This window comes from Lynx rufus, unplaced genomic scaffold (assembly GCF_022079265.1).
Source record: "Lynx rufus isolate CCGP_SWC_20201006 ecotype Redwood Valley unplaced genomic scaffold, mLynRuf1.p SCAF_1, whole genome shotgun sequence".
Lineage (NCBI taxonomy): Eukaryota > Metazoa > Chordata > Mammalia > Carnivora > Felidae > Lynx > Lynx rufus.
In genome coordinates, this window is record NW_025814823.1 from 210,938,575 (window position 1) to 210,963,892 (window position 25,318).

Sequence of the window (25,318 nt, forward strand, 5' to 3'; positions counted from 1 at the left end):
GCCCAAATATCCATCAATGGATATATGGGTGTATATATATATCTATATATCTATATATCTCACATTTTCTTTATCCATTCATCCATTGATGGATATTTGGGCTCTTTCCATACTTTGACTATTGTTGATAGTGCTGCTATAAACATGGGGATGCATGTGTCCCTTCAAAACAGCACACCTGTATCCCTTGGATAAATACCTAGTAGTGCAATTGCGGGTCGTAGGGTAGTTCTATTTTTAATTTTTTTAGGACCCTCCATACTGTTTTCCAGAGTGGCTGCACCAGTTTGTATTCCCACCAACAATGCAAAAGAGATCCTCTTTCTCCGCATCTTTGCCAACATCTGTTGTTGTCTGAGTTGTTAATGTTAGCCATTTTGACAGGTGTAAGGTGGTATCTCATTGTGGTTTTGATTTGTATTTCCCTGATGATGAGTGAAGTTGAGCATTTTTTATGTGTTGGATGCCCATCTGGATGTCTTCTTTGAAGAAGTGTCTATTCATGTTCTTTTGCCCATTTCTTCACTGGATTATTTGTTTTCTGGGTGTGGAGTTTGATAAGTTCTTTATAGGTTTTGGATACTAACCCTTTATCTGATATGTCATTTGCAAATATCTTCTCCCATTCTGTCAGTTGCCTTTTAGTTTTGCTGATAGTTTCCTTTGCTGTGCAGAAACTTTTTATTTTGATGAGGTCCCAGTAGTTCATTTTTGCTTTTGTTTCCCTTTCCTCTGGAGATGTGTTGAGTAAGAAGTTGCTGCGGGCAAGATCAAGGAGGTTTTTGTCTGCTTTCTCCTCGAGGGTTTTGATGGCTTCCTGTCTTACATTGAGGTCTTTCATCCATTTTGAGTTTATTTTTGTATATGGTGTAAGAAAGTGGTCCAGGTTTATTCTTCTGCATGTCGCCATCCAGTTTTCCCAGCACCACTTACTGAAGAGACTGTCTTTATTCCATTAGATATTCTTTTCTGCTTTGTCAGAGATTAGTTGGCCATACATTTGTGGGTCCATTTCTGGGTTCTCTATTCTGTTCCATTGATAGGAGTGTGTATTTTTGTGCCAGTAGCATACAGTCTTGATGATTACAGCTTTGTAGTATAGCTTGGAGTCTGGGATTGTGATGCCTCCTGCTTTGGTTTTCTTTTTCAAGATTGCTTTGGCTACTTGGGGTCTTTTCTGGTTGCATACAAATTTTAGGATTATTTGTTCTAGCTCTGTGAAGAATACTGGTGTTACTTTGATAGGTATTGCATTAAATATGCAGATTGTTTTGGGTAGTGTCAACATTTTAACAATATTTGTTCTTCCTATCCAGGAGCATGGAATCTTTTTCTGTTTGTGTGTGTGTGTGTGTGTGTGTGTGTGTGTGTGTGTGTCTTCTTCAATTTCTTTCAGAAGCTTTCTATAGTTTTCAGTGTATAGATTTTTTACCTCTTTGGTTAGATTTATTCCCAGGTATTTTATGGTTTTTTGTGCAATTGTAAATGGGATCGATTCCTTGATTTCTCTTTCTGTCACTTCATTGTTGGTGTACAGGAATGCAACCGATTTCTGTGTGTTGGTTTTATATCCTGCAACTTTGCTGAATTCATGAGTCAATTCTAGCAGTTTTTTAGTGAAATCTTTTAGGTTTTCCAGATAAAGTATCATGTCATCTGTGAAGAGTAAAAGTTTGACCTCCTCCCGGCCGATTTGGATGCCATTTATTTCTTTGTGTTGTCTGATTGCAGAGTCTCAGACTTCCAATAGTATGTTGAATAACAGTTGTGAGCGTGGACATCCCTGTCTTGCTCCTGACCTTAGGGGGAAAGGTCTCAGCTTTTCCCCATTGAGGATGACATTAGCATTGGGTCGTTCATATATGGCTTTTATGATCTCGAGGGATGCTCCTTCTACCCCCAATGTCTTGAGGTTTTTATCAAGAAAGGATGCTGTATTTTGTCAAATGCTTTCTCTGCATCTATTGAGAGGATCATATGGTTCTTGTCCTTTCTTTTATTGATGTGATGAATCACGTTAGTTGTTTTGTGGATATTGAACCAGCCCTGCATCCCAGGTATAAATCCCACTTGGTTGTGGTGAAATTTTTGTTAATGTATTGTTGGATCCGGTTGGCTAATATCTTGTTGAGGATTTTTGCATCCATGTTCATCAGGGAAATTGGTTTATATTTCTCCTTTTTAGTGGGGTCTCTGTCTGGTTTTGGAATCAAGGTAATACTGGCTTCATAAAAAGAGTTTGGAAGTTTTCCTTCCTTTTTTATATTTTGGAGCAGCTTCAAGAGAATAAGTGTTAACTCTTCCTTAAATGTTTGGTAGAATTCCCCTGGAAAGCCACCCAGCCCTGGACTCTTGTTTTTTGGCAGATTTTTGATTACTAATTTGATTTCCTTACTGGTTATGTGTCTGTTCAAATTTTCTATTTCTTTCTGTTTCAGTTTTGATAGTGTATATGTTTCTAGGAATTTGTCCATTTCTTCCACATTGCCCATTTTATTGGCATATAATTGCTCATAATATTCTCTTATTGTTGTTTTTATTTCTGTTTTGTTGGTTGTGATCTCTCCTCTTTCATTCTTGATTTTATTTATTTGAGTCCTTTCCTTTTTCTTTTTGATCAAACTGGCTGGTGGTTTATCAAGTTTGTTAATTCTTTCAAAGAACTAGCTTCTGGTTTCACTGATCTGTCCTACTGTTTTTTTGGTTTGGATAGCATTAATTTCTGCTCTAATCTTTATTATTTCCTGTCTTCTTCTGGTTTGGGGTTTTATTTGTTGTTCTTTTTCCAGCTCTTTAAGGTGTAAGGTTAGGTTGTGTATCTGAGATCTTTCTTCCTTCTTTAGGAAGGCCTGGATTGCTATATACTCTCCTCTTATGACTGCCTTTGCTGCATCCCAGAGGTTTGGGGTTGTGGTGTTATCATTTTAATTGGCTTCCATATACTTTTCAATTTCCTCTTTAACTTCGTGGTTAGCCCATTCATTCTTCAGTAGCATGTTCTTCAGTTTCCAAGTATTTGTTACTTTTCCAAATTTTTTGTTGTGGTTGATTTCGAGTTTCATAGCATTGTGGTCTGAAAATATGCATGGTATGATGTCGATCTTTTTGTATTTACTTAGGGCTTATTTGTGTCCCAGTATGTGGTCTATTCTGGAGAATGTTCCATGTGCATTGGAGAAGAATGTATATTCCTCTGCTTTAGGATGAAATGTCCTGAATATATCTGTGAAGTCCATCTAGTCCAGGGTGTCATTCAAAGGCATTGTTTCCTTGTTGATTTTTTGATTAGATGATTTGTCCATTGCTGTGAGTGGGGCGTTGAAGTCTCCTACTATTATGGTATTACTATCGATGAGTTTCTTTATGTTTGTGATTAATTGATTTATATATTTGGGTGCTGCCACATTTGGCGCATAAATGTTTACAATTGTTAGGTCTTCTTGGTGGATAGACCCCTTGATTATGATATAATGCCCTTCTGCCATCTCTTGATACAGTCTTTATTTTAAAGTCTAGATTGTCTGGGGGCGCCTGGGTGGCGCAGTCGGTTACGCGTCCGACTTCAGCCAGGTCACGATCTCGCGGTCCGTGAGTTCGAGCCCCGCGTCAGGCTCTGGGCTGATGGCTCAGAGCCTGGAGCCTGTTTCCGATTCTGTGTCTCCCTCTCTCTCTGCCCCTCCCCTGTTCATGCTCTGTCTCTCTCTGTCCCAAAAATAAATAAATGTTGAAAAAAAAATTTAAAGTCTAGATTGTCTGATAAAAGTATGGCTACTCCAGCTTTCTTTTGTTGACCATTAGCATGATAGCTGCTTCTCCATCCCCTTATTTTCAATCTGTAGGTGTCTTTAGGTCTAAAGTGGGTCTCTAGTATACAGCATATAGATGGGAGACGGGTCTTGTTTTCTTATCCATTCTGTTACGCTATGTCTTTTGATTGGAGCATTGAGTCCATTGACGTTTAGAGTGAGTACTGAAAGTATGAATTTATTGCCATTATGATGCTTGTAAAGTTGGAGTTTCTGGTGGTGTTCTCTGGTCCTTTCTAATCTTTTGCTGCTCTGTGTGTGTGTGTGTGTGTGTGTGTGTGTGTGTGTATGTATTTTCATCTTTTCTCCCCCTGAGAGAGTCCCCCTTAAAATTTCTTGCAGGGTGGTTTAGTGGTCACAAACTCCTTTAATTTTTGTTTGTCTGGGAAAGTTTTTATCTCTCCTTCTATTTTGAATGACAGCCTTGCTGGATAAAGAATTCTTGGCTGCATGTTTCTGATTCAGCAAACTGAATATAACCCGCCACTCCTTTCTGGCCTGCCAAGTTTCTGTGGATAAGTCTGCTGCAAACCTGATCTGTCTTCCCTTGTAGGTTAGGGACTTTTTTTCCCTTGCTGCTTTCATGATTCTCTCCTTGCTTGAGTATTTTGTGAATTTGACTACGATATGCCTTACTAATGGTCGGTTTTTGTTGAATCTAATGGGAGTCCTCTGTGCTTCCTGGATTTTGATGTCTGTGTCTTTCTCTAAGTTAGGAAAGTTTCCTGCTATTATTTGCTCACATAACCCTTCTACCCCTTTTTCTCTCTCTTCCTCCTCTGGGACTCCTATGATTCTGATGTTGTTCCTTTTTAATGAGTCACTGATTTCTCTAATTCTTAAATCGTGCTCTTTTGTCTTAATTTCCCTCTTTTTTTCTGCTTCATTATTCTCTATAAGTTTGTTCTCTGTATCACTGATTCTCTGTTCTGCCTCATCCATCCTTGGTGCTGCTGCATCCATCCGTGTTTGCAGCTCATTTATAGCATTTTTAATTTCATTCTGGCTATTTTTTACTTCTTTTATCTCTGCAGGAAGGGATTCTAATCTATTTTTGAGTCCAGCTAGTATTCTTATTATGGTGATTCTAAATTCTGGTTCAGACATCTTGCTTGTGTCTGTGTTGGTTAAATCCCTGGCTGTCGTTTCTTTGTGCTCTTTCTTTTGGGGTGAATTCCTTCATTGCGTCATTTTGAAGGGAGAAAAGGAAGTAATGAGGCAGAAAAATTGAAATTAAAAAAATATAATATTAAAGAAATATTAAAATTAAAAAATTGAAAAAACACACACACAAAAATTGAATAAATGATACTAGATCCTAGGTGTGTTTGGTCTGGGTGTTGAAAGTGGTTTGATAGATTAGAGAAAAAAGGTGGGGGAGGAAAAAAGGAAATCGTTTGAGAAATTGAAAAATTGAATACACTGAAGTAGACTAAAATGAAATGTTGGGAGTAAAATAGAATGAAAAAATTTACATAATAGTAAAAAATATAGTGAAAAAATTAAAGAAAAATATTTTTAATAGAGATTGAAAATAAAATGAATTTTTTCTCTTTCTGTATTCAAGAGAAAGAAAAGAAATGAATAAGAGAAAAAAGAATAAGAAAAAAGGAAATCATTTGAAAATTTGATAAAGTGAATACACTGAAGTAGAGTAAAGTAATGTGATGGAAGTAAAATAGAATTTGAAAAAATTTACACAAAAGTAAAAAATATAGTAAAAAAGTTAAACAAAAATGTGTTTAATAAAAATTAAAAATGAATTTTTCTCTCTCTGTATTCAAGAAAAAGAAAAGAAGTGAAAAAGAAAAAAAAAGGAAAGAAAATTGAATAGATGGATGTGCTAACAGACTGAAATAGGACTGAAATTACTTCGTTTTCTGCTAGAAGTCAGACTATGAAGCACTTTATAGTCCACACACTAAGCAGGCGGTGAGACTTGTGTTCTTCAAGAACAAGGTTGGCCCAGTTGGGCGGGGCTTAGTGTAATGGCCTCATTTTCCACTAAATGGTGCTGCTAGCCTACTGGGGTGGAGTGTTGTGGCACTCATAGGTGCATATGCACATGCGTGGGAGCAGTGAAAATGGTGTCACCCCATTACCCAGTCTCTAGTATCGGAATTCTGTTCTCCCCAGCCAGCAATCGTGCACCCATCCTCTGTCTTCAGCTTTGGTCCACTGCCTGCTTCTTTACTGTCCATGACCAAGCCCCAGGCAGTATCTCTCTCCAGAGTTTTATCTCAGATGCAGCTGTTTTCCCTGGCCCCTTATTGTGAAAGACCTTGGCTTTGACCCATTCCACCCCTCTACAGGAGGGTCTCACCTCACAACGGCCGAATGTCAGCTGCACCCAGGAATACTTGCTGGACCCTGCTGCTGCCTGTGCCCAAAGACTGCGGCCAGGTGCCATCCTGCCTCAGAAAAAGTTCTCGAGATAGTGTAGCAGCAGTGATTCAGGGATTATGGAAAATCACAGTGCACATCAGGCACCAGGCTTCACCCTTAACAACCTTGTTCCAGCACCAGCCAATGTGGCCGTTTTCTGGGGTCTGCTGGGAACAGGTGGCCTCAACAGTTTCTACAAAATGTCCTTTTAGCAGTGAAACTGCTTTTCCTCATGTGGCCCAAGAACCTCCTGGACCCCACTCTGTTCCTGGGGATTCGCCCTTCCCACCAGAGCACTGCCAGGTATCAAGCTGTGGAGTTGCAGACTTTGTGCTCCCCTTGTTTACAGTCTTAATGGAATTTAAATCCTTTCCTTTCTCCTTTCTCCCTTTTTAGTTTAGTCCCTGGGGTTGTTTCCAATTTTCCACTTTCTCTCCAGCTGCTTTTGGAGAGGGGTGTTTTTCCTGTATCTCCCCTCCGTCCCAGTCTCCATCCTCTCTCTGCCTGCAAAAGGGGTTCCCTACCTTTTGGGGCTTCTTGCTCTCCAAGTTCAGCTCTTTGTGTCATGTACCTGCTGAATTCTGTGGTTCAGGTTGTGCAGATTGTTGTGTTAATCTTCCAATCAGTTCTCTAGGTGTGTAAGATGGTTTACTGTTGGTCTGGCTGTATTTCATAGACGAGAGACCCACAAAAATCTTCCTTGTTGTTCCATCATCTTGGCTCCTCTATTATTTTTTATTGAAGTATAGTTGATACACAATGTGACACTAGTTTCAGATGTCTGACATAGTGATTTGCCAAATGCATATGTATATGTTATGCTACGCTCACCACACGTGTAGCTACCACCTGTCACCAAACAATGCTATTACAATTGGATCATGTGTTTTTACCCAAAGTCTGTCTTTTGATATGGGAGTTTCATGCATGTCCATTTGAAGTACTTACTGATGAGGAGAGACTTCTGTCATTTTTCTATTTGTTTTCTATATGCCTTGCAGGTTTTTTGTTCCTCACTTTCTGTATTACTGTTTCTTTTGTGTTTAGTTGATTCTTTGTTGTGAAAATTTTAAATCCCTTTGTCATTTCCTTTTGTATATTCTATAGCTATTTTTTGCGTGTGTTATCTTGGGGATTTCATTTAACCTGCTAAATCTGTGTCATTCATTATAATTTATAGAAGTTCAAGTTTAATAACATTCAAAAATTCTGCTCCTGTAATGTGTTGTTCATGGTCACCCTCTTGGGTTGTTGACATCACAAAAATATCTTTTTGTACATTGTGTGCCCCCAGACATAAACTTTCATTAATTTAAATGAATTAGTACATTAAATTATATAGAAAACTTGATTGGCGTTACAAAGTTTAAGTAATACTTGTTTTTAAATCAATGATTTGTTTTAAAAAAACGGACTAGTTTCTTTAATCATGTAGAAACCAAAAGTAGTTAGAAACTGTTGCTATAATACTAAGTTTATATTTTTCTATGCAGTTACCTTTATTAAAATATTTATTTTTCATTCACCTTTGAGTTAGTATCTGGTGTCCTTTTGTTTTTTCCCTGGAGGACTCCCTTGAGCATTTCTCTCAGTGTGGGCCTAGTAGTAGCAAGTTTCCTTAGGTTTTGTTTATTTGGGAATGTTTTGATTTTCCCCCTCACTTTTGAGGGACAGTGTTGCCAGATACAGAATTTTTTTTTTTGGCCATTCTTTTATTTTACGACTTTGAATGTATTGGCCTGCTGACTTCTGGTCTCTAAAGTTTCTGATTAGAAATCTATTGATAATCTCATTGACAATCACTTGTATGTGATGAGTCACTTTTCTCTTGCTGCTTTTAATATTCTCTTTTTATCTTTCTAAATTTGATTATAATGTGTCTCGACTATGTGTCTGAGCTCATTTTTCTTGGAGTTGATGAGCTTGGATGTTTATATTCACATCTTTCATCCAATTTGGGAGATTTGGGAGATCATAGCTGAAATATTCTCTCTATCCCTTTCTTTCTTTCTTCTCCTTCTGAGCATCCACAGTGCATATGTTGGATCCTTAGGCTATGTTGTCTTGTTTTCAGTCTTAACTTTACTGCTCTCCAGCCTCTATCATTTCCATTATCTTCTCTTTAGGTTCACTGTTAATTTCTTTTGCCTCAAATCTGCCTTTGAATGCCTCTAGTGAAATTTTCATCACATTAGTTGTATTTTTCATTTCTAGAATTCATTTTTAGCTTCTTTTTTGATTTTCTATCCCTTTATTGACATTTTTATTTTGCACACATTTTTTTTCTTCTACCTTCCCCACATCTTGCTTTAGTTCTCTGAGAATCTTTAAGGCAGTGATTTTAAAGTCATTGTCTGGTATATCTACCATCAGGTTTTTCTCAAGAACAGTTTCTGTTGATTTATTATTTTCCTCTGAATAGGCTTTTGTTTTCAGCTTCTTGGTGTGTCTTGTGATTTTTGTAGAAGACTGAATATTTGAATCTAACCATGTGTTGAATCTGGAGATGAGACTTTCCTCCCTTCCCCAGGGTCTGCAGATTTTTGTTATTCGTTTTGTTTATTAATTTTTTTGATTGTTTTATCCTGCTGTTGTGGAAAAGATCAATATAAGATGTAGATTTCAATGTCCTCAGGTATTTTCTGGACCTTTTCCTGGTCATAAGTGGACACTTTCTTCTAATGTTCCTGGTTTATGTAGTTGTTTTCCAATGTTCTAGCCTTTAATATCTGTCTTGCATAAGGGAAAAACAGAAAAATGAGGGAGAAAAAAAGGTCATCAGCCTTTTAAGATCCCTTGAAGTCCATTCAGCCAGAGGGGGGAGATGGTTGCAACAATAGGTGTAGGGACAGCAAAGACTTTGCTGCCTACTTCTTTGTCTGCACTTCTGTGATTAGAGCAGCAAGCAGCAATCAGAACCCAGATACATGATATTTGGATTTTGGTTTTTTTTTTTTTTTTTTTTTTTGGTCCACTCTGGTTCTTGAAACCTCTGTGCATGCTGCTTTGTGAACACATGTATAGGTGCTTGCCATGTGATGGGGACAGGGGATGGATAGTTGCTACTGTGATAAAAGCTGAAATAACTGAAATTGAGTAAAATTATCTGCAATTTACATTGAAAACCTGCCCTAGAAGTTACTGCAACTCTTCAAAATAGATACTCTAGACCGAGTCTTCTAGTTCAATTTTTATTTAATTAGGGGAGGCAGATTCCTGTTGCTCTACCATCTTCCCAGAAATTTTCCTACTATCTTTTGACCTTTTTTTTTTTTTACAAAATTATATATATACATATGATGTTGAATATGTGTGTGTGTGAATATAAAAGAGAATTTTCACCAGTTTCTGTTTGAATGTGTGTCCAGGAAAGCTTTTTATACATATGTGCTCAAAGTGGACCACAGGAGTACTTTCTTGACAGTGTCAGGGTTGGAAAGTCTTCCACTGAACAAATAATTCTTCTTAGGAATCACCTGAGGTGCTGTAGCTTCTGCTTTGTGTAAGGCAGCGGCACATCCCTCTTTGTGAGCCTCTATGTGAATTTTTGTGTCTTGAATGAGTGTGTTCAATGAATCTCTACAAAAGTTGTCCACAATATAGTGTCATACACGTGCTCCTGGAGAAAGGTGAATGTGGTTAAGATCTTGCCAGCAAGGCTTATGAGCAAGGCTGTTGAGGTAGTCCATGAGAAGTCAGTACAAGTGATTTGTATCCTTCAAAGATGAAGGAGAAGAGAAACTGCAGCTGAGATCTTGTTGAAATAGGATCAGAACATACTAACAAATCTATGCTTGCAAAGTATCTATTACTACTTAGATAGAGTCAGCAATTTCAGTAATATTGGAGATGGGGAGCAGGCTTAATATGATGCATCACTGCAATAATGTTATAGTAATGTTCTGCAAGGTATCATAAATTCTTTTCAGGTTTATGAATTAATCTAAATTAAGCTATTAAATGGAAAAGCAGTGTAGATAATCTCTCCTTTGCTTAATAGATCTTTTATAATGGGATTTCATCCTTAAAGCCACTGTTTCAATATGTATTGGGTTGTATTTAAAGGTTAATATGTTGGACAGATCCAAACACGTCCTTTTTTGTGAAGCTGACTATAAGTGCCAGAACTCTAATATTATTTTAATTTATGACATGTTACATAAGACAACAATAACTATTAGTAGATGATGTAAAAGATGGTTGCTATGACTATGGGATATTTTATCCCAGTAGTTAAGAGAGGGCATGGAAATTTGTCTTGTATCTAATACTTTTGACTCCTAGTAATACAGGAATATCTACATAAATATAGAAAATATAATCATTATATCTGTTATTTTTGCCCCAGTATTGATTAAGAACACTAATCTCACTAATCTTTGTCATTGTTTCATCTCATCCAATGTTAAAATTCATTTGGAAGTTCTGACAGAGAGGTACAAAAGCAACTTGTGCCCTTTATCAGTTGTAAATTTTTTAAAGTAATGTTAGATTCCCACACGTATCAAAACAGAACTCTGTTTTCTTTCCTGACTCTCCCACCCTGCCCATCTCCTTTCTTTTGGTTGTTATTAGATGTATTTTGGGGAAGTATCTGTTATAACCTGCCTATATATATATATATATATATATATATATATAAGCTTCTTCTTCAGAATATCCCCATTAGTATCATCAAAGTTAGGGGTCTCCCCATGGATAATTTTGAGACATGTGAAATTAATTCGAACTAACTCCTTGAAATAACTCCATGGGCCTTTTATCAGTCTTTTTCTCTATTACTGTGTTAATCAAGATTTTCCTCTAGCTGCAAGATAATCAGCAGCAGCAGAAAAGTCATTTTCTAAGGTTCTAGCACACCATCTACTTTTGCAGGTATCGATCTCATCATACCACTTGGTAACTACCCTTCTTTACATCATTCAGTGCACTTGTAAATTGCTATCAGTTCTACTCTGGAGGACCATTCTTAAGGGGGCAATACCTGACTGCGACACACAGTCACAGAATTCTACCTAGCCTAGTGTCAATCACAGCTCATGCTGGAATCCAGAAACACAATCCAATCTGATACAGAAAATAGGTTTGTGTGAGACACATAATCAAGACCATGTAAAGACTAAACCCATACTTTTGTCTCTAAATGCCAATTGTGGAAGCTTCTGAGTGGGATGGAGGTGAGGATCCCCCTAACGTGGGTCTGGCCTGCTTGGCTTGAAAATCTTGGTCACACAAGGGAGGGCATGTTGAGTCTTTCCTCTAAGTTTTTCAGGATATGTCACGGAAGGTTAAGGGAGAGATGAAGCTTGAAAGCTGTCAGCAGTCTAACTTCAAAAATGGTGTTAGACTTTTTATTACACAGGAGTTATGGGGAAAATGCCAGGATGGTAAGTAGGGCTGCAGAAGACTGCAATTTTTAACTGCAATTTTTAATTTAGAAGACTAAATTTTTAATTTAGGCATTGGTATTTTTTGGTAGAATGAAAAACCTCTGCATGTTTCACTTTTAATTTTAATGAAAATGATTTCTTTTTCTAAGTGATAAATGACAGGGGAACGGGTATAAAATAAGGTCTGTATTTAAATATAAGGTATGCCATTCACTATACGTGCAATCCTGACAAATTATCTGGCACTCCTTTCATCTCTGTTTTCTCACCTATAAAATGATGAATAGTTATACCTTTATGTGAAAACTTTAAATAGAATCTTGAAGTACTTTAAAATGAATAAAAGTGTCTAAACCTATTAACAGGTTATCAATAAATATTGGCAGGTTGTGTGATTGAAGAAATGAGAAAGCAGAAAAAAACCATACAAAATAGAAGTTCAGTAAGGGAACATTTGAAAATATTTACAATAATTGGAATAAATAAACCATGATATCCTCATGCGAATGTTAATTTGGGTTGTATGGCATAATTAAAAATTTTCCTATTGGTGTTTTATTTTTTATCCTCTTTTTTAAGAAAAGGGTGAAACATCGTATGAAGTTATCAGTTGGCTTCCACCTGAAGATCATAAAAAAGAATTCAAGAAATGTTTTGATTTCCTTGTGACAGAAACTTTGCATGGCGGGTAATTTCTTTTATTCTCTGCTTGAAAGACTTACCGTTTTAGTGATTTAAATGAATGGTTGGATACATAGATACTTGGAGTGAGTTTAAGAGCAATGGATAGATGAATGGATGAATGGATAGATGGGGAGATCAATGACAGGGGGCAGAGGATAAATGGAGTAGATGAATTTTTACTCGCAATTATTCAGTCTGTGTAGTGTGCCTCTTCCACTGAAAGTAGGAATGCATTTCTGTATATGAGGGGGATTGTTCCTTTTGGATCTTCCTGGCAACACTTCACCTACAGTGTTTGCATATTCTCCACCACACAGATGGTGGATAGAAATTTAATTTCTCATTGTTGGTATGCAAATGGGAGTCGCCATATTATACTTATTTTTCCTCCCACTTCCTCCCATAAATTCAAGAATAGAAAAATGCTGGGGCGCCTGGGTGGCGCAGTCGGTTAAGCGTCCGACTTCAGCCAGGTCACGATCTCGCGGTCCGTGAGTTCGAGCCCCGCGTCGGGCTCTGGGCTGATGGCTCGGAGCCTGGAGCCTGTTTCCGATTCTGTGTCTCCCTCTCTCTCTGCCCCTCCCCCGTTCATGCTCTGTCTCTCTCTGTCCCAAAAATAAATAAAAACGTTGAAAAAAAAATTAAAAAAAAAAAGAATAGAAAAATGCTTATGAATATTGATTTCTTATACCTCAAACCAGTGTCTTTTAAACTCGTTTAAGAAACCAAATATCTTGGTGATACACAATGAGTGAGTAACCTGAGAGCTTTGCCATTACCTAGAATGTATAGAAAGTTCTTCATGTTTGACATCAGAGGGGAAGACACAAATTCATTCCTTACTTGCTTAATACAGTGGCTTAATGTCCATCCCCCTTCTTCCTTAGAAATTCTGTTTGCTAGTAGGTGGTCATAAAATATGGCTTTTTTATAAAGTCATTTTCCTTAGTCAAACTAGACTCCAAATTTTCTCATATATAAGAGATCTGATCTAAAGTACTGATTTGAAATTTTGTCTATATCATCTTATCTTGTTATTGATACATTTTAAAATTCTGTATCTCATCTCTTCTTCCTTAAACTGATTACCTTGAAGGCCGTTTTTTTTTTTTTAATGTTTATTTTATTTTTGAGAAAGAGAGAGACAGTGAGAGCAGGGGAGGAGCAGAGAGATAGGGAGACACAGAATCCGAAGCAGGCTCCAGGCTCTGAGCTGTCAGCACAGAGCCTGACACGGGGCTGCAACTCACAGAACGTGAGATCATGACCTGTGCTGAAGTCGGACGCTTAACCGACTGAGCCACCCTGCCGCCCTGAAGGCTGGTTTTATATACACGTCACATATGGTATAATATACCAAGCACAGTGCTTTCCTATATTTTTTTAATTAACTTAATTTCTGACATGATTAATGTTCTACTTTTAAGGAATTTGTACTTCACATTTTAAATTTGTCACCAATAATTAGCAGCACTGTTCGGGTAAAATCACTTAAAATATAATAGAGAATAATTTCAGCTAATCACCTGTTATCACATGAAGTTGATTTTAACCCCCAGGTGTAGATCTGCATATTGCCAATGAGTTCTCACCTGTGGGCTTTCTTTCAGTGGGCTGACATAGTGTAGTGTTGTACAGGTTACAGGTTGGCCAGGCCATTGATTCTCTTAGTTCTTCATTCAAATGGTAGGCCCATGGGTCACCAAAGTACTTGTACCTGTAACCTCTGGTCAGGAACATTCTCATCTATTTGTCCCTATGCTGCATAAAAAGGATCATTTTCCTTGCAGACACTGATGCAAAAACATTGAAGCAGAATGGTTCCTGGAACAGTGCCATAGACCAGAGTCTTAATAGATATTGGTAAAATTTTAGCATGAACTTTTATGAATACTCCAGCTGGGTATGAAGTGGAAAGGATAGTAGTTAGCTTCACAAAGGCTTTTATTTTTGTTTGTTTTAAATGTTAATCTTTTCTGGTAGGAAGACGTAAATCTCATGTTCAGCTTAGAATTAGAATTCAAATATTGCCATCAGAAAGTTCCTTGTGTGAGGCAATCTACCAAATTCAGGCTATTCTCAATTTCAACTAAAAGGGCTATATCATGAATATTGATGTCATGAAGTTATTTCTACAGTTCACTTAGGAAACAGGACAGTCACTGATAAAAAGTCAGTATACAAATGAAAGTTAAAGAGAGCACCACACCTAAAGGAAATAGAAGCAGAACAGCAAAGACACCCCAAACCCAGCAGAAGAAGAGAAATAATAAAGATCAGAGCAGAAATAAACAATATAGAATCTAAAAAAACAGTAGAGCAGATCAATGAAACCAAGAGTTGGTTGTTTGAAAAAATAAACAAAATTGATAAACCTCTAGCCAGGCTTCTCAAAAAGAAAAGGGAGATGACCCAAATTGATAAAATCATGAATGAAAATGGAATTATTACAACCAATCCTTCAGAGATACAAGAAATTATCAGGGAATACTATGAAAAACTATATGCCAACAAACTGGACAACCTGGAAGGAATGGACAAATTCCTAAACACCCACACTCTTCCAAAACTCAAACAGGAAGAACTAGAAAATTTGAACAGACCCATAACCAGCAAAGAAATTGAATCAGTTATCAAAAATCTCCCAACAAATAAGAGTCCAGGACCAGATGGCTTCCCTGGGGAATTCTACCAGACATTTAAAGCAGAGATAATACCTATTCTCAAGCTGTTCCAAAAAATAGAAAGGGAAGGAAAGCTTCCAGACTCATTCTTTGATGCCAGCATTACTTTGATTCCTAAATCAGACAGAGACCCAGCAAAAAAAGAGAACTATAGGCCAATATCCCTGATGAATATGGATGCAAAAATTCTCAATAAGATACTAGCAAATCGAATTCAACAGTATATAAAAAGAATTATTCACCATGATCAAGTGGGATTCATTTCTGGGCTGCAGGGGGGGTTCAACATTCACAAATAAATCAGTGTGATACATCACATTAATAAAAGAAAAGAAAAGAACCGTATGATCCTGTCAATCAGTGCAGAAGAAGCATTTGATAAAACTTTAGCATCCTTTCTTAATAAAAACCCTTGAGAAAGTCGGGATAGAAGGAACATACTTAAGCATCATAAAAGCCATTTATGAAAAGCCCATAGCCAATATCATCCTCAATGGGGAAAAAATGAGAACTTTCCTCAGGAACACGACAGAGATGTCTACTTTCACCACTGTTGTTTAACATAGTGTTGGAAGTGCTGGCATCAGCAATCAGACAAAAAAAAAAAAAACGAAATAAATAAGTATCCAAATCGGTAAAGAAGTCAAACTTTCATTTTTCACAGATGACATGCTACTCTACATGGAAAACCCGAAAGATTCCACCAAAAAGCTGCTAGAACTGATACATGAATTCAGAAAAGTCACAGGATACAAAATTAATGTACAGAAATTAGTTGCATTCTTATACACTAACAATGAAGCAACAGAAAGACACATAAAGAAACTGATCCCATTCACAATTGCACCAAGAAGCATAAAATACCTAGGGATAAATCTAACCAAAGATGTAAAAGATCTGTATGCTGAAAACTATAGAAAGCTTATGAAGGAAATTGAAGAAGATATAAAGAAATGGAAAAACATTCCTTTCTCATGGATTGGAGAGTAAATATTGTTAAAATGTCAACACTACCCAAAGCAATCTACACATCTAATGCAATCCGAAACAAAATTGCACCAGCGTTCTTCTCGAAGCTAGAACAAGCAATCCTAAAGTTTGTATGGAACCACAAAAGACCCCAAATAGCCAAAATAATATTGAGAAAGAAAACCAAAGCAGGAGGCATCACAATCCCAGACTTTAGTCTCTACTACAAAGCTGTCATCATTAAGACAGCATGGTATTGGCACAAAAACAAACACATAGACCAATGGAATAGAATAGAGACTCCAGAATTGGACTCACAAATGTATGGCCAACTAATCTTTGACAAAACAGGAAAGAATATCCAATGGATAAAAGACAGTCTCTTTAACAAATGGTGCTGGGAGATCTGGACAGCAACATGCAGAAGAATGAAACTAGACCACTTTCTTACATCATTCAGAAAAATAAATTCAAAATGGATGAAGGACCTGAATGTGAGACAGGAAACCATCAAAACCCTAGAGATGAAAGCAAGAAAAAGCTCTCAGACCTCAGCCGCAGCAATTTCTTACTTTACACATCCCCAAAGGCAAGGGAATTAAAAGAAAAAATGAACTATTGGGACCTCATTCAAGATAAAAAGCTTCTGCACTGCAAAGGAAACAATCAACAAAACTAAAAGGCAACCGATGGAATGGTAAAAGATATTTGCAAATGACATATTGGGTAAAGGGCTAGTATCCAAACAGAAGAGACTCATAAATATGGAGAACAAACTGAGGGTTGCTGGAGGGGTTGAGGGAGGGGAGGTGGGCTAAATGGGTAAGGGGCACTAAGGAATCTCTTCCTGAAATCATTGTTTCACTATATGCTAACTAATTTGGATGTAAATTTTTAAAAATAAAGAAGAAAATTAAAACAATTATAGAAAATGTTTAATATATAATATTAAATGAAAGAAACGATATGTAAAAAAATAAAATAAATAAATAAAAATAAAAAATAAAATCAGAAATAAAAGACATCCAGATGGCCAACAGGCACATGAAACGATGCTCAATGTCACTCTTCATCAGGGAAATACAAATCAAAACCACATTGAGATATCACCTCACGCCAGTCAGAGTGGCTAAAATGAACAAATCAGGAGACTATAGATGCTGGAGAGGATGTGAAGCAATGGGAACCCTCTTGTACTGTTGGTGGGAATGCAAACTGGTGCAGCTGATCTGGAAAACAGTGTGGAGGTTCCTCAAAAAATTAAAAATAGATCTACCCTATGACCCAGCGATAGCACTGCTGGGAATTTACCCAAGGGATACAGGAGTGATGATGCATAGGGGTACTTGTACCCCATTGTTTATAGCAGCACTTTCAACAATAGCCAGATTATGGAAGGAGCCTAAATGTCCATCAACTGACGAATGGATAAAGAAGATGTGGTTTATGTATACAATGGAATATGAATTGGCAATGAGAAAGAATGAAATCTGGTCATTTGTAGCAACGTGGATGGAATTGGAGAGTGTTATGCTAAGTGAAATAAGTCAGGCAGAGAAAGACAGATACCATATGTTTTCACTCATATGTGGATCCTGAGAAACTCAACAGAAGACCAGGAGGGAGGAGAAGGGGAAAAAAAAGAGTTACAGAGAGGGAAGGAGGAAAACCATAAGAGACTCTTAAATATTGAGAATAAACTGAGGGTTGATGGGGGGTGGAGGGGAGGGGAAAGTGGGTGATGGGCATTGAGGAGGGCACCTGTTGGGATGAGCACTGGGTGTTGTATGGAAACCAATTTGACAATAAATTTCATAGTAAAAAAAAAAGAATGTATCAACTAGAAATGAAACTCTAAAATCTGCTAGTGTAGGGAATGCTTTCAAAGCAGAAGGATCTTGAATTAGCTCTGATAGTGGGTGCATATGGATTGGCCAGAGAAAGGGGAGGGGAGGAGGTGAGAACATTTCAGGAGGCAGAAACACCTGGAGCAGAGTGATCAGAGCAGAGTATTCATCGGACACTGGTAAAATGGGTGGGTGGTAAAATATTGTGAAATTAACACCTCCAATGAATATTTGTCTTTAGTTTTTTGTTTGTTTGTTTGTTTTTGTTTTTACAGGGATGCATTTGGCAACTTTGTATCATTAATGAAACAACTGGGAATTCGATGCAGTGATTTGCTAAGGAGAGGTGATATCATGGATTTCTTAAAAAATGAGAACTTTGACTTGGTATTTGTTGAAGCATTTGACTTCTGTTCTTTCCTCATTGCTGAGAAGCTTGGGAAGCCATTTGTGTCAATTCTTCCTACCCAATTTGGAAGTGTAGACCATGGGCTACCAAGTCCTGTGTCTTATGTTCCATTATTCCGTTCCTTGCTCACCGACCACATGGACTTCTGGGACAGAGTGATGAATTTTCTGATGGTCTTTGATTTCTCCATAAAGCAAAGGCAAATCCATTCTACCATTGAGAACACCATCAAGGAACATTTCCCGGAAGGCTCCAGGCCAGTTTTGTCTCATCTTTTAAAGAAAGCAGAGCTGTGGTTTGTTAACTCTGACTTTGCCCTTGAATTTGCTAGGCCCCTGCTTCCCAACACTGTGTATGTTGGAGGCTTAATGGCCAGACCTGTTAAACCAGTACCACAAGTAAGTAAAACCTTAGTGTTCAATAGCGACTTCATGCAGAGCTCTTCAGTGCAGAGTTGGTGGCTTCCCTGCCAGTGGGAACTGGGAGTGAAGTAGGATGAGACAAACAAAACACCTAAATGTAAATTTTTATTTTTTTAATTTTTTAATTTTTATTTTTCTATTCTATTTATTCTATTTTAAATTTTATATTATTTGGGTAAAAACACTTAATATGAGATCTAGCCCCTTATCAAAATTTTAACCATACAATACATAATTATTTACTGTAGGTACCATATTGGATCTCAGATCTCTAGACCTTATTTATCTCACTTATCTGTAATTCTTTCTCCATTGAATAATAGCTACCCTTTTCTCTTAAACCCTAAACCTTGGAAACCAGCTGCCACTTTTCATTTTATGAATTTGAATATTTTAAATGCTTCAGATAAGTTAACTCATGCAGTATTTGCTTATCTGGCTTATGTCACTTATCATAATATCTTTAAGTTTCACCCATGTTTTCCCATATTGCAAAATTTTCTTCTTTTTTAAAGAATACATAATATTCTTCTTAAAAGAACATATAGTATTCTTTTTTAAAGAATATAAGTATTGCTTTTTAAAGAATATAGAGAACTTTTAAAAAATATGTAGTATTTTTTAAAGAATATATATATTATATATATAATGGAATATATATATATACATATATATATCTCACAATTTCTTCAACCATTCATCTTTAATGAATATTTTGTTTGTTTCCATATCTTGCTTATTGTGAATAGTGCTTCCGTGAATATGGGAATACAGACATCTCTTTGAGATCTTGATTTCCATTTTCTGTTTTTAATTTGTGGGGAAATTTCCATACTATTGTCCTTAGTGCCTTTGACATTTTTCATTCCCAACCACAGTATGTAAGGGTTGTTATTTCTCCATATCTTTAACACTAGTTGTCTTCTGATTTTTAAAAATAACTACCAATATTTGTGAATTAATAACTCATTGTGGTTTTGATGTGTATTTCTCTGATGGCTAGTGTTGTTGAGCACTTTTTTCATATTTCTGTTTGCCATTTGGCATGTTTTCTTTGGATAAATGTCTATTCAAGTCCTCCATCTATTTTTAATAGAGTTATAAGACTTTTTTCTTCTCCATTGAATTGTAAGCCTTTCTTATACATTTTGGCGATTAATCTCTTAGGATTATGGTTTATAAATGTTTTCTATTCTGTAGGTCTTCTGTTACTCTGTTGATTGTTTCTTTGCTGTGCAGAAGCTTTGTAGTTTAATGTAGTCTCACTTGTTTTGTTGTTTGTTTTGGTGTTTGTTTCTTTTGATTTTGATATTTCATTTTCCAGTTTATTGTGCTATATTTTTGAAATCAATAGCAAGACCAATACCATGAAGTTTCACCCTGTGTTTTTTTTCTAAGAGCTTTGTCGTTTCCGTCTTAGGATTAAGTCTTTAATCAATTTTGAGTTGAGTTTTTTGTATGGAGTAAGGTGAGGGTCCAGTCAACCTCTGGTGAGAGGTTGTTTTCATAACTATCTGCCAACTTTGGTGAGACTGGTTATACAATTGCCTGGGGTACAGTTAGTTTTTAGTTATTTTTATTTTTTTTTATTTATTTTTTTTTTAATTTTTTTTTCAATGTTTTTTATTTATTTTGGGGACAGAGAGAGACAGAGCATGAACGGGGGAGGGGCAGAGAGAGAGGGAGACACAGACTCGGAAACAGGCTCCAGGCTCCGAGCCATCAGCCCAGAGCCTGACGCGGGGCTCGAACTCACGGACAGCGAGATGGTGACCTGGCTGAAGTCGGACGCTTAACCGACTGCGTCACCCAGGCGCCCCAGTTTTTAGTTATTTTTATCTTTTAAGTACTTCAAATAAAATATTTTTAAAATATTTCTGTACAGAATGAGAGCATGGAACTTCCTATTCTAATGTCATGTTGTGCTCTTTTCAGTTTTAAATAATAGATTTACATTAATCTTATAATTATCAAAAGATAGTAAAGGTGATTTTAAGTGGTCCCCCAGAATGGTAGTTCTAACAGTGTAGTGCTGGATGGAGTCAATTACAGCCCAATGGAAGAATGGGGTATAGGTTGGGAATTGGGAACAACCAAACCATGAAGAGGATGGAGAAACTGTTATAAAGAATTGACAAAACTGTATTCATGCTCATTTTTAGGGGATTAAATCAGAAACTTCCTAGGGGGCCTGGTGGCTCATTTGGTTAAGCATGTGACTGCGGCTCAGGTCATGATCTTACCATTCGTGAGTTGGAGCCCCGCATTGGGCCCTGTGCTGACAGCTCAGAGCCTGGGGCCTGCTTCAGGTTCTGTGTCTCTCTGTTTCTGCCCCTCTTATGCTCGCACTCTGTCTCTGTCTCTCTGTTTCAAAAATAAATAAACGTAAAAAAATTAAAAAAAATTTCCTAAGAATAATCTAGGAATTATTATATGCTATATATTATATAGCATAATATATGCTAATTAATATCACACAAAATAGACTTCAGTCAAAAAGTTCACAGGAGGTAAAAATATTTTATAAATGGTTTAATATAACAAATCAATCAATGTAATACATTATTAGAGTGGAAGGAATAAAAAAACACATCATGTCAATATATGCAGAAAAGATATTTGACTAAATGAATACCCTTTCATGATAAAAACAAAACTAAGGGTAAAAAAGGTACTTCTTCACATGACAAAGAGTATTTACTGGAACACTCACAGCTAACATCATATTCTTTATGATAGACAGAAATTGTGCTGCCTCAGGTCGGTAGTCTAAGATGCCCACTGCTACTTAAATATGCCATAGACAGAGCAAGTAGGCAAGAAAAAGAAATTCCAAATTGGAATGGACAATGTCAAAATAGCTTACATTTTTTTATATGACATAAGTCTGTCTATAGAACATCCCAAAGACTTCACACACCAAAAAGAAACTACTAGATGTTAAACAAATCTAGCAAAGTTGCAGGGAAAATATCAACATGGAAATAGGACTTGTGTTTCCATACACTGGCTAGGAACAACCTGAAAATGAAATCAAGTAAATTATTCTGCTTACAACAGCATCCAATTAAACGGAGGAGGTGAAAGACATGTATGTTCACTGGACACTACAAATTTCCTAAGAGAAATTAACAAAGACCTAAATAAATAAAAAGATATCTCTAGATCATGGGTTATGATACTTAATATTGTTAAAAGAGCAATACTACTGAAAATTATCTACAGATTTGATCTAATCCTTATCAATAGTTTAATGGCCTTTTTTAAAGATGAAAAAGGCAGTTTTCAAATGCATATGGAAATGAAGAGACCCTGAATAACCAAAGCAATAATAAAAAGAAGAATGACTCATACATCTGTGACTAATTCATTTTTACAAGGATGCCAAAAACAACCAATGCAGTCTCTTCAGACTCTCTTCAGAAAATGGTGCTGAGACCATTGGATATTTGTTCACATTGAAGGGAATGTATTTTGAGCCTTCCTCACACCACATACCAATATGAACTCAAAATGGATCAATGGCCTAAATAAAGAGCTAAAAGCCATAAAATTCTTAGAAGACAAGAAAGGGATAAATCTACAAAGACTTGGATTTGGCAATGAATTTGTAGATGTGACACCAAAGCATGAGTAACAAAGGAAAAAAATACATAAATTGGACTTCATCAGGATAAAAAACTTCTCTGTATCAAGGTAGAATGCAAGTTTGTCTTCTCACTGCCACATTTTAGCCTCATACTGGAGGTCCTAAGTAAAGCAATAAGACAAAAAAGGAGGTAAAAGGCATATAGATTAGACAGGAGGAAATAACGTGGTTTTGTTCACAGATGGCATGATGGTCCATTTAGAAAATCTGAAAAGTCATAAAAAAATCCTAGAATTAGTAAGCAATTGGAGCAATGCCACAGGATACTAGTTTAATGTATAAAATCATCCTTTTCTTATATATCAGCAATGAATGGAGGAATATGAAATTAAAAACAATAAACTATTTACATTAGCACTACCAAAAATGAGATCTTAGGAATAAATAAAAAATATGTATATATACAAGATTAAATGAGGAAAACTATAAAACTCTAAAGAAAGAAAGAAATTAAAGAACTAAATAAATGGAGAGTAAGTCCATGTTCATGGGTAAGAAGACTCAATATTGCCAAGATATTAGTTCTTTGAAAATTGATCTATACATTCAATGCAATCCCAATCAAAACCTCTGCAACTATTTTGTGGATATTAATTAAAAAAAATTTAAAATTTGCATGGAGAGGCAAAAACCCTAAAAAGCCAACACAATATTGAAGATGAAGAACAAAGTTTGAGGAGTGATATTGTCAACTTCATGACTTACTATAAAGCTACAATAATCAAAATGGTATGATATTGGCAAAAGATTAGAAGTCAATGTAACAGAATAGAGAAGCCAAAATAGACCCACATAAATTTAGTGGGCTGATGTGTCATAAAGGAGTAAAGACAATAGTATAGAGAAAGCAGACTTTCAAAAACCAACAGTGCTGGAAAAATGATCTGACTACATAGAAAATTAATTAGCCTCAGATCCTACACATTCAAAAAAATTAACTCAAAGCAGACCGTAAACCTTAATATAAAAAGCAAGTGCAAAGTATGAAACTTTTAGAATATGATATCAGAAAAGAATCTAGAGGACCTAGGGTTTGGTGAAAACTTTTTAAATGCAAAACCTAAGTCATGATCTATGAAAGAAAGAGTTGATAAGTGTGCTAAGTTGAAATTAAAATTTCTCTTCTGGGCAGGAATTATCAAGAGAATGAAAGGGGGAGGAACAGAACACAACCAAATGTTTGGAACAGATCTGTTAAAAACTATTATTCAAAATATTCAAATAAACACACACACACATATACACAATATACCAAGAACTATTAAAATTTAACAATTAAAGCCAGTATTTTAAAAATGGACCGAACACCTTACCAGAACTGTCAACAAAGAAAACACAGATGGCTCATAAGCATATGAAGGAGACACATGACGGATATTTTCCCAGCATTACCTCAGTTTCCAGAAGGCCTACTGCCCCCTACTGGTCTAGGACATCAAGTGGCACTCTCCCAGGCACTAGCACCCTGGTCTGACATTGGAACACTCCTAAGTGACCATGTATCCCTAGAACTAGGATGTTAATGAAGAAAGAAGTTTCCACCCCCTGTACTTTCCTCTTCTTAAAACATTGTTAAATCAACATTCTGAATCTAGGTGTTGGTGCTACAGTATGTGTTAAGTGCCTTACGTGCAATGTGGGCTATTGTGATAGTGGCTGGACACCTAAGGCTCTCCACACATCCATTTGTGATTATTGAAGGTATTCATATGGTATGGCGTGTCCTGAGATCTCAGAAAAATGACTTCAAAGCCACCAGACACAATGGATACGAGCACAGTGAAGAGTGCACTGAGCTGTTCCCAGGGCTATGAGAACAATTTCAAGACAGTGAGCTCTAGGTATTGACAGGAGGGCGTATTCAGTTAATAGTTGACTTTCATTTCATGAATGTCTAGGCTTTCATAAACAACTTTGTTCACATCCTGTCCTTTCTCACTTCTCTCCAGGAATTTGAGAATTTCATCAGCAAGTTTGGAGACTCTGGTTTTGTCCTTGTGGCCCTGGGCTCCATAGTGAGCAACTATCAGTCCCAGGAAGTTCTCATGGAGATGAACAGTGCCTTTGCTAATCTGTCTCAAGGTGTGATATGGAAATGTAAGTTATCTAAGTGGCCCAAAGACGTCAAATTGGCAGCAAATGTGAAAATTGCGGACTGGCTTCCTCAGAATGACCTCTTGGGTAAGGACTACCCAGATCTATTTCTCTCTTTCCATTTATGTAACTTTAGGGCTCTACTAGGCACCCCAGCAGCCTGTGAAGGAGCAGATGGTAGCTAAAGGTAATGTCCAGAGGGTAGGAATGGAGCAGCCAGTTGGAGTTCTTGGGATATTAGGTATACTTCCCAAATGGCTAAAATTTCCATGTTTTCTTCTTCCTTTCCATTCCTGATACCTTCAGTCAGAAGTGATATTATCATGCCATTATTTTGACCCTATCATATTTGGCACTGAACCACATTGCCTAAATACAAAGACAGTTTACGGACTCTGAGAACACATATCAAGGGCCATACTACCAGTGTTTTCCAGGCATCTTGAGCACCTGTTAGGCTTTATGCCATTGTAGAAACACACTCCCACACTTACTGGTTCACCCTCCTTTGCTGCAAAAGATGTACTCATACTTTCACAAGGTTTCTGTTAACTGTCTGAAGAGTGTACTAAAATATCTGAATGTCAAGCTGAATAACCTCTCAGGTTTTTACCTGGTTCAACAAATTCTCTGGTAACAGAGAGCTAGATGGTTCTGCACATTTTTTTCAGAAGGCATGGGGTATGTAAAAAGATTCTGATTTTCAAAGAAACACAAATAAATTCTGATGCACATCCCCGTTGAGAGGCAGTGTTGGAGATGAACTCTTTGTTATCAACACTTGTTTTAGTTTTCTCTAAAGAAGGGTGGAGTAAGCACACAGGAACTGGAAATACTGAGATGGGTGGTCCATCATTCTCTGCTTTAGAGGATTTCCTATGGAATTGAATAGAAAGCATATGAGGTGTAAGTTTGATGAATGTCACATGATTATGTGTCGTCAATGAAAGTGTTAAGACTTCAGATAACAGGGAAGTGA

The 25,318-nt window shown here is 36.8% G+C and overlaps 1 protein-coding gene across 4 annotated transcripts in view; it reads left to right on the plus strand.

The window, feature by feature from the left end:
• Window positions 1–25,318, plus strand: part of LOC124507711 (UDP-glucuronosyltransferase 3A2-like) — a 44,496-nt gene that overhangs the window by 17,139 nt on the left and 2,039 nt on the right. For 2 of the 4 annotated variants that reach the window (XM_047074036.1, XM_047074052.1), the window contains exons 3-5: window positions 12,161–12,269; window positions 18,041–18,572; window positions 24,195–24,426. In XM_047074036.1, the coding sequence (XP_046929992.1) occupies window positions 12,161–12,269; window positions 18,041–18,572; window positions 24,195–24,426 (873 nt within the window). Of the gene's footprint in view, window positions 1–5,597; window positions 5,605–11,455; window positions 11,579–12,160; window positions 12,270–18,040; window positions 18,573–24,194; window positions 24,427–25,318 lie in introns of all 4 variants that reach the window. The other 2 variants (XM_047074045.1, XM_047074028.1) reach the window with 2 other exon arrangements.